Here is a 19,617-nt window from a genome sequence, read left to right on the forward strand (position 1 = left end):
TGTGACATCTCACGGTCCAAAATGGTTCAAATGGCTCTGAGCCCTATGGGACTTAACTTCTGAGGTCATCAGTCCCCTAGAACTTAGAAGTACTTAAACCTAACTAACCTAAGGACATCATACATATCCACGCCCGAGGCAGGATTCGAACCTGTGACCGTAGCGGTCGCGCGGTTCCAGACTGTAGCGCCTAGAACCGCTCGGCCGCCCCGGCCAGCTCGTTTCACGGTTCTAACCGCCAGAAAGTCTTCCTCTGTTACCCCTTCATTTGTGCAGTAACGCCCAAATAATGAAAATTGAGCCATAGAAGCAAAATTTGCATTGTAAACACATGCAAGACGAAAGTATTTGCATATGTTTACTTTATTAATTAGTCCCTCCAACATATATTTTGAAATATAGTGTATGTGGTGGCGACAGGTATCTTCTGAAAGCGTAAGCTTATTTATGTCAGTAAATATTTATTTACTCTTTGAGAACTGATGAAACAATGTTTGCAAAACAATTGCCATATATTCCATTACTAATTCAACATCAATGAACCCCCCAGGGGGTCCACAACTCTTTTGTGGATACGTGCGTAGCGAGCACGGGACCCCCAGCTAATATGGCCCTCCTTCCTTTCTGAGCTGCATACCTTCCTTTTCCGCATCCTTCCCCATCCCTCATCTTGCCCCCCCCCCCCCCCCTCACCTCCGCCTCTTTCCTTCCCTTTCTTCCCATCTGGGAGTATGTTTTGTGCCTATGTCCGGAGACGGACGCTCGAAAATGCAACACATTCATCGCTTTCTCTACTCGCAAGTCTTCGTCCTTCCTTTGTCCTTCCCTTTTCCTTACCTCTTCTCTTTACTCTTTTCTCCGCTACGGAGTTTGAGACCTCTTCTTTCATTTCCCTTTCTTTGTTTTTCCCTTTTTTCCTCCCTGTGCATGTCTGAAGGCCGACCCACGCATTTTCATGCGTAGCTGGTCACGGGGTAATGCGTAATTCCCCGCCCCAGGTAGACAGGTAGGACACGTACGTACCCCCTGGTAACGGCCAGGCCCAGGAAGGGGTGATTACCCGAGCTGATACCTTCCGAAAGTGCCGATTGGTCCCTCCGTCAGTTTGTCGGGAGGTGTGACCTGAGGTGCGAACAATCATCTAAGGCGGGAGTGCCCTCAGAGAGCGCCCCCACAAGGGAGGAGCGCGCCATCGGAGACGCCGGTAATCATGGGGGATTCTTTCGCAATGGTTTCCTCACCTTCCACTATGTCTGCTCACAAACGTAAGTTCACTGAGTCTCAGCCACAGTCAGTTCTTCCATCGTTGCCACAGTTCCTTGTTGTTTCTCGGTCTGACGAAGGTCACGACCTCTCCACGGTCAACCCTTTCATTATTCAGAAAGGTGTCGTCGCAATTGCAGGTCCTGTAAAGTCTTGTTCCAGATTACGGAATGGCACCCTGTTGTTACAAGCAGTCAGTGCCCTCCAGGCACAAAAATTGCTGCATACCTCACTACTACACACCTTCCCTGTCCGGGTGGAACCGCACCGTACTTTAAATTCCTCGCGTGGAGTCGTTTATACACGCTACCTCGATGGATTGTCTGACGAAGAAATTCAGCACTACCTGTCTGACCAGGGCGTAACGGCTGTCCATAGGGTTATGAAAAGGGTTGACACGAACATCATTCCAGCCCGCACTGTCTTCTTGACATTTGACAAAGTTCAACTCCCATCGAAAATCAAAGCAGGCTATGAGATAATTTCCGTTCGCCCTTACGTCCCAAACCCTACGTGTTGCTATCGGTGTCAGCGGTTCAATCACACCAGCCAGTCCTGTTCCAATCCGGCCAAATGTGTTACGTGTGGCAAGGATGCCCATGAGGGTGCTTGTCCACCTCCATCCCCTCTCTGCATCAACTGTATGGGTGACCACGCTGCTTCCTCTAGAGGTTGCCCCATTTTTAAAGATGAAAAGCTCATTCAGGAAATCAGAGTGAAGGAAAAGGTGTCGACCTTTGCTGCTCGAAAATTATTCGCCAGTCGAAAGCTCACTGTGCCTCAGGCAGGTAAATACAGCACTGTCCTTGCCTCTCCTCGGCCAACAAAGGAGGTGGCCACGCAGACTTGCGACCTCACCTTTAGTGCCACGGTCGTCAGATAGGCCAGCCCAAAGATCGTCCATTCAACCCCACCACTTTCGCCTGCTCACTCTATGGCTCACCATTCATCGGGTTCTGCTAAATCTCGAGCCCAAAAGTCAGACACCTGGACTTCCAAAAAAGAGCCTACTCGTGAAGATTTTTTACGTACCCCAACTTCACAACCATTGGTTCCTCCTTCATCTAAACATCCTGTTCCAAGAAGGCTAATAAGAAACCCAGTTCCTCTCCTTCTCCGCCACGGCGTGTCTTATCTGCAGCACCACCTGGTGGTAGCCGCCATCGGCGGTCTTCTGTGTCGCCGAGGCGCACTGCTGGCGGCCGATGAACCGCCCAATCGCTGGTGGCAGGAGCTGCTCCTGAACAACCTATGGATCAGGATCTTCTGTCTTCGACTGAATGCCGTACCACGCTGTCGGTCGCAAGCTCTGAACACTCTTCCATTTTCTGGTCACCCTATGTCAATTATCCATTGGAATGTCCGCGGCATTGGAGCCAATCGGGATGAATTGTCGATCCTCTTACGATCCTACTCACCGGTCATCTTCTGTCTTCAGGAAACAAAGCTGCGTCCCCACGACCACTTTGTTTTCCCCCATTTTCAGTCAGTTCGATTTGATCTCCTCTCTGTTGAAGGCACTCCAGCACATGGAGGACTCATGATTCTTCTCCATGATACTCTCCATTATCACCCAATCCCCTTAAACACTTCCTTCCAAGCTGTCGCTGTCTGTCTTTCCCTTTCTGGATACACCTTCTCTCTTTGTACTGTATACATTCCATCGTCCACACCAATGGCACGAGCTGATCTCCTTCATCTTCTTGGTCAGCTTCCACCCCCCTATTTGTTGGTTGGGGACTTCAATGCCCACCACCCGCTTTGGGGATCTCCACATCCTCGTCCGCGTGGCTCACTGTTGTTGGACGTCTTCCACCAAGCGGATCTTGTTTGCCTCAACACTTGGGACCCTACATTTTTGTCTGCCTCCACGACAAATTTCTCTCATTTGGACCTTTCGGTCGGTACTGTTCCACTAGCTCGGCGCTTCGAATGGTTCGCCCTTGCTGATACACACTCGAGTGACCACTTTCCATGTGTCCTTCGATTGCAGCCACAACTGCCATATATGCGCCCGCGACACTAGAAGTTTGCCCAAGCTGATTGGACACTTTTTTCGTCTCTAGCGACATTCGATGACCGTCACTTTCCTAGCGTCGACGATGAGGTCACTCATATTGCAGACGTTATTCTTATAGCTGCGGAACGTTCAATACCTCGCACCTCCGAATTGCCCCGGCGCCCCCCAGTTCCTTGGTGGAACGAGGAATGCCGTGACGCAATACGTGAGCGGCGACGTGCTCCAATACGTGAGCGGCGACGTGCTCCTCGCGTTTTCAGACACCATCCTACTTTGGCCAACTGTATCCGCTATAAGCAGTTCCGTGCGCGATGCCGTCGCGTCATCCGCGATAGCAAGAAGGCAAGCTGGGACTTCTTTACAAGCTCATTTAACCACTCCCTCCTTGGAAGTCTGGAGTTGGATTCGACGGTTATCTGGCGCGCCTAGTTTCTCCCCGGTCTCTGGGCTCACTGTCGCGCATGATACATTAGTAGACCCCGTCGCAATTTCTAACTCATTGGGTCAACACTTTGCTGAGATTTCGAGCTCTTCCAATTACCCGCCAGCGTTTCTCCCGAAGAAACGTGCAGCGGAAGTGCAACCTCTTGCTTTCTCCTTTCAAAATCGCGAAATACTGTTTTCTCCATGCGGGAACTCCAGCATGCACTCTCTTCTTCTCGCTCCTCCGCCCCAGGACCGGATGGTATCCACATCCAAATGTTGCTGCATTTATCATACCATAGTCTGCGTTACCTCCTTCGCCCTTATAATCGAATTTGGACCGACAGTACTTTTCCCAGACGATGGCGGAAAGCTATCGTCGTTCCTGTTCCGAAACCTGGAAAGGACAGACATCTCCCCTCTAGCTATCGCCCCATTTCTCTCACGAGTAGTGTATGTTAGGTTTTGGAGCGTATGGTGAATTGCCGTTCAGCTTGGTGGCTGGAGTCCCGCAGTCTTTTAACACCTGCCCAATGCGGTCTCCGAAAGCATCGTTCTGCAGTTGACCATCTTGTTGCTCTCTCCATTTATATCATGAACAATTTTCTCCGGAAACGCCAAACAGTAGCGATATTTTTTGATCTGGAGAGAGCATACGATACCTGTTGGAGGACTGGCATCCTCCGCACACTGTTCTCTTTGGGCTTTCGAGGTCGGCTGCCCCTTTTCCTTCGCGAATTTATGGCAGAGCGCATATTTAGAGTGCGGGTGAACACTTTTCTCTCCCGTACTTTCTCCCAAGAACACAGGGTACCCTAGGGCTCCGTGCTAAGTGTTGTACTGTTTGCCATTGCCATAAATCCAATTGAGGATTGTCTCCTTCCTGATGTCTCGGGCTCCCTCTTTGTGGACGATTTTGCTATGTACTGCAGCTCTCAACGGACCAGCCTCCTTCAACGACGACTTCAAGGATGTCTCGACTGCCTCCACTCTTGGATCATCGAAACAGGCTTCCGCTTTCCTCCCAGTAAGACCGTTTGTGTTAATTTTTGGCGTCGTACGGAGTTTCTTCCGCCTTCCTTACATCTAGGACCTGTCAACCTTCCGTTTTCGGACGTCCCTAAATTCTTGGGTCTTATGTTTGACGGAAAACTGTGCTGGTCCTCCCACGTTTCCTATCTTTCGGCTCGCTGTCTGCGATCCCTCAACACCCTCCGTGTCCTGAATGGTACCTCCTGGGAAGCGGACCGAGTGGTCCTTCTCCGCCTCTATCGCGCCTTAGTGCGCTCGAAATTGGACTATGGAAGCATAGTTTACTCCTCCGCTCGGCCGTCTATTCTTCGGCGTCTCGACTCTATCCACCACCGTGGATTACGTTTAGTGTCTGGAGCTTTTTACATCAGCCCTGTGGAAAGCCTTTATGCTGAGACTGCTGAACCTCCGCTGTCCAATCGGCGAGCTGTCCTTCTGAGTCGTTATGCTAGCCATTTGTCTTCCATGCCTGCTAATCCGGCCCATGACATTTTTTTCGACGCCTCCTTGGATTTAGGGTATGCAGGTTGCCCTTCCTCCCTACTACCACCGGGAGTCCGCTTCTGTCAACTGCTCCATTCTCTTTCCTAAAACTTTCTTGACAACTTGGGGTACAGCACCGCCTTGGCTTCGTCCCCGACCTGCCTGCTCCGCGACCTTTGTCAGTTTCCCAAGGATGGTACCCCTTCACTTGTTTATCGTCGGGCATTTGCTGCTCTATGTGCACAAATGAAGGAAGCCACATTTATTTACACTGATGGCTCAAAAACATCGTTTGGTGTAGGGAGTGCCTGTATTGTTGGCGACATCCCAAATCGATTTCGGCTTCCCGACCAGTGTTCGGCTTATACCGCGGAGCTTTACGCTGTTCTCCAGGCTGTCCAATACACCCGTCGCCATCAGCGGATACAGTATGTTATCTGTTCAGACTCTCTCAGCTCTCTCCTCAGTCTCCAAACTCTCTACCCTGTCCACCCTCTAGTCCACCGGATTCAGGACTGACTCCACTTGCTCCACTTGGGGGGCGTCTCTGTGGCGTTCTTCTGGATCCCAGGACACGTTGGTATCTGTGGAAAAGAGTCGGCCGATATAGCGGCCAAGGCAGCAGTCCCTCTCCTTGAGCCAGCTATTCGCACGATTCCCTTCGCCGATCTACGGAGTGTTTTATGTCGTCGTGTTACTCTTTTATGGCACGCACATTGGTCGACACTTCCCAGTAATAAATTGCGGGACGTGAAAGCTCTTCCCTGTGCTTGGACCTCTTCATCCCGAACGCGTCGTCGGGAGGAGGTAATTTTAACTAGACTCCGGATAGGGCATTGTCTTTTTAGCCATCGAGATCTTCTAAGCGGCGATCCTCCCCCACTCTGTTCCCACTGCTCTCAGCTGTGGACGGTAAGACATCTTTTACTTGAGTGCCCCTATTTTACTCCGTTACGCACCCGTCTACAGCTGTCGCCTGATATATCTTCCATTTTAGCAGATGACAGGCGCTCAGCCGATCGCGTTCTCGAGTTTATTAGTGCCAGTGTGATGACGTCAGTCATTTGAAGCTCTTTTTGTGGACAACCAACCCCCTTCTATAGTGGTTTTTCAAGCTTTCCTTCTGTTTTTAGTTTCTCCAATTTTTTGAGTTTCGTTCCCATTGCTGCTGGTTTCCAGTTTCGTTTTTTTACCTTTTCCTAAGTCACAGACTGGGCGCTAATGACCGTAGCAGTTTTGCTCCCTAAAACAATAACCAAAAAAAAAAAAAACACCAATGAAAGATTTCATATTTTTGCAAGGGTGTTAGATACTTCTTATGAGACTTTCGTGACAGCCTCATTTTGCCTAACTGCAGGTAACATGACGTTCTGTTGACGACAGTATCATTTAAGATGAGTAATTTTTTCCTTATTTCATTTGAATCTACAGGAAAAGCTACTGTAATTGAAGTATGCCTACTTGTGTGGTGGCGAAATAAATTGTACGACGCCTGTTCAAAAAGTACCGGAACTTTGTATGCAATTTTTTTCTACGCTTACCTGTTGCTTATTGGGGTCCTTCGAAGTACTCTCCTCCACAATTGATGCATCGTTCCCAACGCAGCTTCCACTTCCGGAAGCAGTCTTAGCACGCCGTCTGAGAATTTTCTTTCATCCCGTCTATCCGTGCTTCCTACGGGCTTCTCAACTTTGGAAAAGTCCGCAAGCGCCAGGTCTGGAGATTGCGGGGAATAAGGCAGCACAGTGATTTTGTTTTTTGTGCAACAGTCACACACCGGCAGGGATGAATGTGCGGGTGCCTTGTCGTGATGCAAGAGCCATGAATTGTCTCGCCAAATTTCAGGCCGTTTTCTTCTCACTTTTTCTCGTAGGCGTTGCATCACGTCCCCATAGCACCGTCGATTAACAGTGGCACGAATTCATGGTGAACTAATCCTTCAAAGCCAAAGAAAACTGCCAGCGTGGCTCTGACATTTGACCTGACCTGACGAGCTTTTTTGGTCTTCGAGAACGTTTCCCGACCCACTTTGAAGAATGAATCTTAGTCTCAACATCATAACCCATGTCTCATCACGAGTTATGATTCTCTTAAGGAACATCTCGTTCTTATTTGCGCGATCCAGAAGCTCTTCACAGATTGCCAGGCGAAGGTCTTTCTGGTCTTGACTTCTGAGTCGTGGGACGAAGTTGGCGGTCACACAATGCACTCCAAGCTGCTGTCTCAGTATTTCATGACAGGATCCAATTGAAATGTTACATTCTTCTGCAATCTCTCAGTCAGTCAGTCTTCGATTGGCATGCACAGTTTCGTTGACACTCGTGACATGAGCGTCGTCGGTAGACGTCATACGACGTCCTGAACGTGGGGTCATCTTTAACGTGGGTCCAGCCACTTTTAAACCGTGTGAACAATTAGTGCTGCTTCAGCACTCATCACCGTAGATTTCCTGCATCATTTAGTGTGTCTCTGTAATGGTTTTCCTGTGTTTCACGTGAAACTTGATGCGAACGCGTTGCTCCTCTAACTCTACCATCTCGAAATTTGCAAACTGTGTGACACGGTACAGCACTGAAAAATAACTAACAAACATACAACAATGAAACTTCCGGCAGTTACATATTAAACACAGGCATGTACACTGTACAGGTATGCCAACTACATTTCGCTCCAACACAGCATTGGTGCGAAATTACGAATGTTACGGAAGTTTTTGAACAGACGTCGTATCTCTTCATTGCTAGAACCGTTTCCCGGCGTATTAAGCAAATAGCAGTATCTTCTTTGCGTCCAGCTATGAAACAAAATTCTTCTTCCCGTATTCCTTGGAAACTTCTGTTCTGCGCACTCGTCTCCCTCATAGCCATTATTTTTGGCGGTACACCAGATATTATTTATTCCAATAAATACAATCACATTGAGAACGAGTGCAAAATCACTAACAACATGACTGACGCTCCCGAGTACCGAAACTTGGGGTGAGACTGACACTGCGTCACGTCACGCTGCCTGACACAAAGCCGTGGAGGACGGTGGGCGGGTGCTGCGCCCAGTCGGTGGCGATTCCCTCGCACACTTAGTCTCTGGGTACGCCTGTAATGTTGACGAATTTTTGTGCTGGGGATTTCGAATAAGATATTTCAGATGAACAATTAACGAAAACAAAAAGGTTACAGGAACATAACAATGAACGGATATTTTAGCATCGCATTACATACATTAAAAAAATTTCTAAAGCGCGTTTCGTCACGGGTGAATGAATTGTAATTAAAATAAAAGCAGAAGCAAATGAAGGAAAAAAAACATAAGGAGAAAGACTGAGTTTGGCAGTGCAGCAACGGTCAGTAATGGACGCAGTTCAGCAGAAAATAATGACGTGGCCTTAGTTTCCACTACAAAACGGCCCAAGCAGTTACAAGAGGAAATGACAAAAAGGCGAGGGGCACGTTCTTCTCCAGAACCCTCCACATCTGAATTGCAATGTAAAAACAATTACATGTTTGGCCTTGAATCTGGATCTTTATTTTCAAAAATTACAAAGTAAATTTAAGTATAAAAATATTTAAATTAATGTGTCTCCTGGTGTATTTTTTTGGCTATCTTAGCCATATTTGTGCCTGTTCAGTTGCATGCACCCTTCCTGCGTTTTTTAAATGTGGAATGTTTGATTACCATGAATCCAGTAGTCTCATTACACATACTGCGATTAAAATTACTTTGCACCTTGCAGCCGACTGTTTCAGATTGCTGCCAGTCTCAGCAATCCAACAGCTGTGACATTATACTTGCGTGGTGAAGTGTTGGTTTTACTATGTTTGTGGTTGACTTTGTTTAATAATAGTTTTGTTTGCAATACACCATCACAAAAGCTTGACAAATGATTTAAATATCAGTTTTATTCTATTCACTGCGTTGTACTACAATAGCCTTAATTAATTTAATATCATTTGCTTCAAATAAGTAACACATTTTTAAAAGACTGTCTCTGTAATACGTCTTTACGAATCCATGTTACATCTTTGTCAACATTTATATCGCAGCAGTTGATCGGTACTAGACGTGCATGCCCATGAGTTGTCAGTACTGGAAGAAAACAATAAAACATTCCCACTCTCACATTTGGTAAACCCGAAATGGCTGCACCCTCTGTGCGCCTGAGGTGAGCGGTCAGCTTTACTTAGCTCAAGGCCGAACTGACCGCCGTCAGTTAACATTGAGCACATCTTAAAATATTACTGTCTCTGTTAATAATTTTGTTTGTTACTGAGCAGGAAGCTCTTAACATTATATGACATTTCTGGATTCGACTGCTAGTTGCTAGATTCATCTCGTCTCTTCTCTGTGAAGTTCCCTGGTCGCTTCTGGCAGGTGTGTAAGGGTTACTCTCAGGAACTACTGTATGGATGTCGATTCCCGCGACCGCCCTGCAGACAAGTGAGCGGCGCCTTTCATGCGCTGCTGGCAGTAGTCGGTTGTGGTTGCGCAGTCCGTAAGCGCATGTAAGTGATGCAGCACGACAGCTGCTTAAATTGTTAGTGGTTATATTCATTACCTAAAGTAGTTCTCCGAGTTTTAATCGTAACTCTACGCAATGCCTTAATACGGCAGTAAAGTCATCTAGCAGTAGATGCTTTATGTTACCGATGTGAAGCCCAGGAGTCGCTAGTATTGTTATAAAATACGTCTGAGAACCGAATTCTAGAATCGGGACGCATGCGACCCGCGGGTGGCAGTTTGACGATCACTGGTCTAAGTGGTAAGTTTGTGGCTGAGTGATTGTCGTTCTTTATTTCAGAATTGTTCCTTGGATACTACTTTTACAAATAAAAAAACACCCACCATTCTTCAGAAAAATGTATTACGGTATTTCTATTTCGTGCTCGTATTTCTTTATTCGACCCGTAAATCATGATGATTTAATCCCTCGTTCGTACAAACGATACAGGTTGGTCGTACCATACCAAAAGAATATCTATGATACCTTCGGTGATGTTGATGATCGTATTAATAATAATTACGTAACAATAACGTATAATTAATAGAAATAATAACAATAAACCACTGCCTTGTGTGAAATAGACCTGTATACATTAGGGCCAACAGCATCTTGGAATGATGCAGTTGTTAGTGTACTTTCTGTTTTCATTCTTTAAGTTCAAGCACATATTAATTCATGGTTTCATGATTAATTTTGATACGCTTGCGCTAAGAGATTCCTCTTGCGCAATAAGATAGTCATTTTATTTTTTATGATGATGTTTTCAGAACAAATATGTTCGAGAACAACACCAGAGACTAAAATAACAGAACTTATGCCACACAGGCACAGTACGATATTGTTATTCTTGCAAACCAAGTGTTGTCATTAAAAATACTTCGAACGTGCCTTAAGCGAGTAACTTTTTCCCAATTTTCACCTGTAGTTTTGTATATTGTAAGCAAACAAAGGATAGTAGCAGGTAGAAAATTCCAAACACATTTTTCTGGTATTGTCAAAAACTTTTATCCTCAGTTTTGTAAATTGTCAAACAAAAATGTCGCATCTGTTATTGTGGCACCATTAAAAAAAGTGGCCACTCTAACTCAGACTCAAGGCTATTTTAACCCGCTAAGTAATTTCTCCATGAAACAGTGCTAATATAGTGTTGGGACCATAGAGTAAATATCTCTGGAGTGATCATTCACATGTGCAGAACATATTTTGTGTTGTCAATATACATTAACTTTTAAGGGCAATTGATATTGCATTCTGCTTCTTTGCGATAGGTGTCACAGTTCAGATGCACTGAATTTATGGTAGTTTTAGGTATGATACGGCACTTCATAGTATTACAGAGCCTGACGTACATTTTTGCAGTGATACTCTTGCAAAATGACAGTACGCTAGTACTTTTGCAAGTGTCCGAAGAACACCGAATTTGCCACACATTAGCGATTATATCCCTGCTAATTCGTCCATTTTTTCTGCTATTTATGCGTATTTATTTTCTCGTTTTTGCGACCTAAAGCGTAATTTTTCTTATTGGTGACACTTTGAAGTATTTATTTTACGTACTTGCTCCCAGTTTATTAAATAAATAGCAGACTGGGTAGGAAGGGGGGAAAAAGGTCGGAGAATAAATGTACTGTATAGAAAATACAGTTGGTCATGTAACAGTCAACCCATATAACACCATTAAGGGAGGTGGAAAGTGACACAAATGAAAGAGTATGGGGACATATTTATTAATATTTTACACTTCTTAATCAAAGGGTGAAGAAAATAAATTGAAGGTAAAATACACCAAAGAAGATGAATGTGTCCTTGGATTAGCTACACTATTGTGTTTTTTATTTGATTTGTGCAGAAAATGTATTTAAGCTGAATGCAGAAATTACACGCAATACAACATATCATATCTACAAATTCCATTTTGTTCACAGCCCTTCATTTCAATAAACATTAGCATATATTTAATTAATGTTTACTTTCAATTTCTGTGATCTAAAAAGTACACACACAGACACAGAGAGAGATTAAAATAAACAGACTGACCATAAATCATATTTACAAATTCCATTTCCTTCACAGTCCATTTCAGTTTGCCATTAGCATATGTTTAACTTCAGGTTTACTTTCAATTTTCTGTAATCTAAAAAGTACAAAGACTGAGAGAGAGAGAGAGAGAATTCTACTTCTCAGTTTTGTCAATGCAGGTTGAGTGATTCTGACAAGGGTGCATTACTTTATGAACCTTTTTTTTATTTCAATAAAACACAAAACTTTATCCAGCTTACACGGTACCATATGTCAAATAAATTTCAGTTTTAAACTGACCATAAATCATCCAGGTGTGAGCTATTAGGGAAAGGGTCCAATTTCTACCAGTCTCTTTTGAAGTTCACAAATGTCAAATGAAACAGACATTTGTGTGAATACTAACATGGGGGTCACTATAAGGAATGATTACTGCAGGTGACCAAAGGCTTTGTTCAAGAATGTTAAACTTCTCACACATAATAGATTTAAAACATTTATATAAAAGGCAACCAAACCAGCAAAATACATGAAACTAGTCATTCAACACTCTAAATACTGTGTGCACCATTTTAAAACAGATTTGGCCTATTCCATATCTTCAAATACGTGATAAACGTATGTTCTGCACAGCAATATAGTTTAACAGCAATCAACTGAAAATGTTCCTTTATGTATTTTATTTTTTATTGATTGTGTATGTCATGTACTGTACAGGAAAGAACATCATGAGGTGACAGGTGGCAACAGTTGTTGTAATTATAGATTATTCATCTACTGTTCACATACCCCAACAGTAATGCCCTTTGAAATGGACCAACTTATTATTAATTCTATTGTTTTGTAGCAATGCTGTTATTTCTTTGGCTATGTGCCTTAACCTAACATTGATATAAGTTACCAAAATCAGCTTACGTAAAAAGTATCTGTGGTTACCCATTGGTTCTCGTTGAAGAATGTGCTGCATCAAACTACAAAATATGTTTTCATGTTGCATTTCCCTAAGACATTTAATAGCAATGATATTCATGAGGCCTTTCTGGGTCGGTTGACCTCTTGCCTCCATCAATCTGACATGGCTCTCAGCACACTTGCACACTTTAACATCATCTTGACAAGGAAAAAAAAAGTTCCCCTAAATTTTACCTTGAAATGCAGTGCTTTTGAAATCTTTCTTACGACAAAACTGGAAATGTGTTCCACAATGTCATTCACATAGCCAGTGAAGGTATTTTGTAGAGCACCTGCTGTCACTGCGTACAAATGATCATCCTCTGGCAGTTGTTCTATTGATTCCCAACACAACTCAGTATTTGTCATATCACTTATTTTTGCTGAACTGGCATTGAGCACCGTTGTCTCATCCAATGGAACACAATTCGCAAATGCAGAAGAAGTCACTTGATGGTGAACAAGCAACCGCTTGTAAGCTGCTGCAAATTGTTTTGCTGTGGGGTTGTTATTAAAACCACCTTTATTTCTAATGCAACTAAAAACATTTCTAAGTGATCTTGGCTGAATTTGTATGTCAGCAAAAACTCTAATTTCTGTATTTTTATCAAATTGCTATACAAATTGAGCACACTTCTTATTGTCACAAGAAAATCTGATTTCCTATTTGAGTCTAGTATTTTCACTCCATTAGGCTGGCGCAAGGACTTAACATAATATTCAACTTCATTAAGGAATTGAAAAACCCCAGAAAAATTTTGTAGTGACATTGGAGATTTCAAGCCTCTGCTTAAATCTAATCTAATCTTACATAACTGTAAGCTTTTGTAGAACAGAACTGAAGTGTCAGAGCAATGTTCTTTGTTCTGGTAAGTATCGTCCCTTTTCCTTGCCCGACAAAGCGCTCTTCACCAATTCTTTCAAAGGTCCTGGGAGTTGAGGCCTGAAAAAACACAAACTTATCAAATACCTGTTAATACTATTCAGAATGAAATAATAATTGGACACGATCTTAATATTTACCACTAAAACTTGACACACTTCATCTGAAATATTTGATTTTACCTTTTAACTCATCAAGCAAAGAAGACAAGGAAGTTACTTTCTTCGTGCTCCGTGTGTTCTGAATTCTCAGAATATCAATCCTTTGGTTTTATACAGCTACTTTTTTTTAAGAATGCAGTGTATTCAGTTTTCTCAGTTTTGTACTGTTACAAATGCAATAGATGCAGGTATAAAACTCTTTGACAATCTATATATGAAAATAAAATATTTTCTGGCGGGTAACAGAAGTTTTTTCAAATGTACATTGAAGACGTTTCTCCTTAACAATGCCATGAATTTATTCCTCAGTAGAGATAGTAGTTTCTAAAGAAAACTACCTGTACATTACCAGGATGTACCGATGCAAATATTACATTTTAATTTTTTTTAGTTGTATACAAGTATTCTACGTATGTTGTTTTTCACGTGTTTCACCACATCATAAGGTTTATCATGAATTTGAGCTATGGAACAATTAGGCCTAACTATGGTATTAGTTAGAAATGTTTTACTTCTTTTACTTTACCTGTGTTGCCTTTTCCTGCTTACTCACATGGAGGGCACAGAATCAGATGGCAAATTCACTTTCAACATCCATCATAGGTTCATCTTGGCTTTTTGCACTATTGTCATCGCAGTTTGTCAAGGTTTCTGAGCGTAAAGATGAAACAGACACTTCAGTGTACAAACCTACGCCAAATAATGCAGAATGAAACACATTTCTCAGTGAAAGAAAGTAGCAAATATGATAACCACAAGTTATATGTACAAACCTGACAAATTTCGTTTTACAGGTGGTTTTTGTGTGGGTTCTTTTGGTAGTAGGTACTGTGAAAAATTAAAAATAGTTGGTATAGCATCTACCTTCCAGCCACACATGTCCAAATTTTTCTCTGTCTAAACATTCCTCTTCAAGGTATTTTGAACATAGGCCTACTTTGGAATATTTTGTGGGGACAAAATTACTCCTCCTTATTTTCTGGAGCCACATCTTCACTCGTTCCACTAACAAATTTACGAGAGGAAGTGATTGTTTGTAAGCTTTTGTACAAGCCATAATATCTGTTATATAATCATAAAATCGTAGAAGTATATGTCTGTAGAATCAAGCCTTAATTATAATGTGTCTCGAAATGTTTAAACACATACAGTGTCTCTTACTAATATGATAACTATAATTAGAGCTACATGGTATGTACCCATGGAGAGTTACTATCCCTCCTTTCACATATTTTTCTTTGTGTCTGTAGCTACAACAGTAATTCACCAACGCTATCACACTATTAACAAACGGTGAAAATACAACAAAAACTCTTGACATTATAAACTTCAAACTCTGCGGAAAGCACACACGCACAGCGAAGTCCCGAAAACACGTGACAATCCTGGTTTAATGTTGATAACATGCACAGAACGCAATGCTCACTCAAGAGATATTTACTCTATGGTTGGGACAAAGTAAGCTCAAGGAATATCCCTAGAGTAGACATTCATGATCATGAGGAACAAATAAAATGCTAAATTTTGAAGGTAAGGACTGAGAATATATAACTTTATTCAGATGAGGTGACTTACCGAACAAAAGCGCTGGCAGGTCGATAGATACACAAACAAACACAAACATACACACAAAATTCAAGCTTTCGCAACAAACTGTTGCCTCATCAGGAAAGAGGGAAGGAGAGGGGAAGACGAAAGGAAGTGGGTTTTAAGGGAGAGGGTAAGGAGTCATTCCAATCCCGGGAGTGGAAAGACTTACCTTAGGGGGAAAAAAGGACAGGTATACACTAGCACACACGCACATATCCATCCACACATACAGACACAAGCAGACATATTTAAAGACAAAGAGTTTGGGCAGAGATGTCAGTCGAGGCAGAAGTGTAGAGGCAAAGAAGTTGTTGAAAGACAGGTGAGGTATGAGTGGCGGCAACTTGAAATTAGCGGAGATTGAGGCCTGGCGGATGACGAGAAGAGAGGATATACTGAAGGGCAAGTTCCCATCTCCGGAGTTCGGATAGGTTGGTGTTGGTGGGAAGTATCCAGATAACCCGGACGGTGTAACACTGTGCCAAGATGTGCTGGCTGTGCACCAAGGCATGTTTAGCCACCGGGTGATCCTCATTACCAACAAACACTGTCTGCCTGTGTCCATTCATGCGAATGGACAGTTTGTTGCTGGTCATTCCCACATAGAATGCATCACAGTGTAGGCAGGTCAGTTGGTAAATCACGTGGGTGCTTTCACACGTGGCTCTGCCTCTGATCGTGTACACCTTCCGGGTTACAGGACTGGAGTAGGTGGTGGTGGGAGGGTGCATGGGACAGGTTTTGCATCGGGGGCGGTTACAAGGATAGGAGCCAGAGGGTAGGGAAGGTGGTTTGGGGATTTCATAGGGACGAACTAACGGGTTACGAAGGTTAGGTGGATGGCGGAAAGACACTCTTGGTGGAGTGGGGAGGATTTCATGAAGGATGGATCTCATTTCAGGGCAGGATTTGAGGAAGTCGTATCCCTGCTGGAGAGCCACATTCAGAGTCTGGTCCAGTCCCGGAAAGTATCCTGTCACAAGTGGGGCACTTTTGTGGTTCTTCTGTGGGGGATTCTGGGTTTGAGGGGACGAGGAAGTGGCTCTGGTTATTTGCTTCTGTACCAGGTCGGGAGGGTAGTTGCGGGATGCGAAAGCTGTTTTCAGGTCCTACTCCAAATCCCATGCCACTTTCCTTGACGTTGACCTCCACCTGTCCAATGGCCAACTTCACACGTCCGTCCACATCAAACCCACCAACAAGCAACAGTACCTCCATTATGACAGCTGCCACCCATTCCACATCAAACGGTCCCTTCCCTACAGCCTAGGTCTTCGTGGCAAACGAATCTGCTCCAGTCCGGAATCCCTGAATCTATACAACCTGAAAACAGCTTTCGCATCCCGCAACTACCCTCCCGACCTGGTACAGAAGCAAATAACCAGAGCCACTTCCTCGTCCCCTCAAACCCAGAATCCCCCACAGAAGAACCACAAAAGTGCCCCACTTGTGACAGGATACTTTCCGGGACTGGACCAGACTCTGAATGTGGCTCTCCAGCAGGGATACGACTTCCTCAAATCCTGCCCTGAAATGAGATCCATCCTTCATGAAATCCTCCCCACTCCACCAAGAGTGTCTTTCCGCCATCCACCTAACCTTCGTAACCTGTTAGTTCATCCCTATGAAATCCCCAAACCACCTTCCCTACCCTCTGGCTCCTATCCTTGTAACCGCCCCCGATGCAAAACCTGTCCCATGCACCCTCCCACCACCACCTACTCCAGTCCTGTAACCCGGAAGGTGTACACGATCAGAGGCAGAGCCACGTGTGAAAGCACCCACGTGATTTACCAACTGACCTGCCTACACTGTGATGCATTCTATGTGGGAATGACCAGCAACAAACTGTCCATTCGCATGAATGGACACAGGCAGACAGTGTTTGTTGGTAATGAGGATCACCCGGTGGCTAAACATGCCTTGGTGCACAGCCAGCACATCTTGGCACAGTGTTACACCGTCCGGGTTATCTGGATACTTCCCACCAACACCAACCTATCCGAACTCCGGAGATGGGAACTTGCCCTTCAGTATATCCTCTCTTCTCGTCATCCGCCAGGCCTCAATGTCCGCTAATTTCAAGTTGCCGCCACTCATACCTCACCTGTCTTTCAACAACTTCTTTGCCTCTACACTTCTGCCTCGACTGACATCTCTGCCCAAACTCTTTGTCTTTAAATATGTCTGTTTGTGTCTGTATGTGTGGATGGATATGTGCGTGTGTGCTAGTGTATACCTGTCCTTTTTTCCCCCTAAGGTAAGTCTTTCCGCTCCCGGGATTGGAATGACTCCTTACCCTCTCCCTTAAAACCCACTTCCTTTCGTCTTCCCCTCTCCTTCCCTCTTTCCTGATGAGGCAACAGTTTGTTGCGAAAGCTTGAATTTTGTGTGTATGTTTGTGTTTGTTTGTGTATCTATCGACCTGCCAGCGCTTTTGTTCGGTAAGTCACCTCATCTTTGTTTTTATATATAATTTTTCCCACGTGGAATGTTTCCTTCCATTATATTAACTTTATTCAGAAATAGATTACATTAAATATACAAGTGTTGTACATTTCATCAGCCGACTAATTCTCAAGTTACATGTTACACTGTGGTAACTATTTGCAAAGAGAATATATAATATCTTAAGTACACTGTACCATATAGGAACTTTGTTACACTAATTACTGATGCTCTAGTCGCATTTTGTTAGTTGTGTTGGAATGATTATTCTTATCAAACATTCTCAAGTATAAAAAACTTTATCTTATTTTTCTAGTAATTTGCAGAAGGACTTGGTCTTCTTTACACAGTCACTTTACTACTCACATATCTCACCTCAGTTCCGATTTTGGAATATTCTTCTTAATTGTTTAAAACTGTAGCATGTTACCTAACTGCTAATTTATCTTTCCACGTTTTGTGGTGCTGGACATCATATTGCATATCACAGTACTTTCAGGATCACCTTCAATTGATAGCACCCCATGATCTTCATTTTCAGCTTACTTTGGCCTGGGCTAAAGTAACACCATATATTCCAGAAATGAGCACCATTTTACAGGAGTGTTAAATATATTACCTAAATTGAATTTATTACAAATGACGGTTTTCTCGTCTTGTTACCTACCGGACGGATTGCAAAATTACACTCATCATATTTAACTTAACTGATGTAAAACCCTACAGGCAGAAGTTACAACTGTTAAAATATTGGGATTGCAGAAGCATCTGATTCCACCCGTCTGCTTTGACCCATGACATCACCAATATGGTGGAAATGACCATTCTCAGTGTCTCCAGTATGGTGCCTATGACGTCATTATGTAAACACGAGAACAAACACGGAAATACATATAAAACCAACAAACACATCTCCTCTAAAAATATAATCAAACTAACGGGACCAGCGTGGGAAATTGGGGGTTTGTGGGTGGGGACAAACCAAATATAAACACATACAGACACACACCACGATCTCAAATCACACAAAATGATGACATAAAAGCTCCACAAAATTCCAAAACTCCGTGACACTCACAATATCTACAGGAATCAGTCACTTCCCTTCACCTACATAGCTCAACAGCAATTGTCGATACCACAAAATAAAAACTAACTACTCCAAAAATTATAATCACACCGCGACTATCGATACCACAAAACCAACACCTAAAACAACAAAATTGGAATCAGATACTTCCCTTGACCTATACAGGTCAACAGCAGCTCATGATACTAAAACACAGCTATGACGACACATTGGAATTGGACACTTCCCTTGACCTATATAGGTCAACAGTAGCTCAGGATACCGAAACACACATAGCTATTATGACAAATTGGAATTGGACACTTCCCATGAACTACATAGGTCAAATACAACTGACGAAACCAAAAAAATTGAAATCGAGTATTTCTCCTAAGGCACACAAATCCACCACAAGTGACGATGCCAAAACATCAACCAACAACACATGCATTAAATAACACCGACCCAACAGCACATAAAAGCCCCAAACATTAGATACAAAAAAACGACTACTTACCTCAAAAAAGTTCCGGAAATCTACCAACAGTTCCTGGTCTGAGATGCCGGAACTCTGGCCAACCACATATTCTGCTTGCATATGCTGCATTTCACTATCTCTGCCATGAGCCCAAAAAGTTGCAGAAACTTAATGACAGTCAATATGTAGTCCCCCATTTCAGCCCAGAGATGTGCACTGTTAAACTTAGGAGTCATATCCATACCTAACGAAAGAAGCCAAATTGAATTAAATGACTTACCATGTGACAAACAGCAAAC

General features: G+C 43.5%; 1 protein-coding gene across 3 annotated transcripts in view; it reads left to right on the top strand.

Annotated features, from left to right (window-relative positions):
- Nucleotides 1-19,617, top strand: part of LOC124596510 (Down syndrome cell adhesion molecule-like protein Dscam2) — a 270,374-nt gene that overhangs the window by 11,530 nt on the left and 239,227 nt on the right. Inside the window, exon 1 of one of the 3 annotated variants that reach the window (XM_047135675.1) lies at nt 9,574-9,720. The exons of 1 other annotated variant lie outside the window; for it this stretch is intronic. Coding sequence is in view for 1 of the 2 variants with exons in the window: in XM_047135674.1 (XP_046991630.1) it covers nt 9,935-9,977 (43 nt within the window). In the remaining variant the exon portion in view is untranslated. Of the gene's footprint in view, nt 1-9,573; nt 9,978-19,617 lie in introns of those variants that run through there. One more of the 3 variants, XM_047135674.1, reaches the window with a different exon arrangement.

This window comes from Schistocerca americana, chromosome 2 (genome assembly GCF_021461395.2).
Source record: "Schistocerca americana isolate TAMUIC-IGC-003095 chromosome 2, iqSchAmer2.1, whole genome shotgun sequence".
Classification (NCBI taxonomy): Eukaryota; Metazoa; Arthropoda; class Insecta; order Orthoptera; family Acrididae; genus Schistocerca; species Schistocerca americana.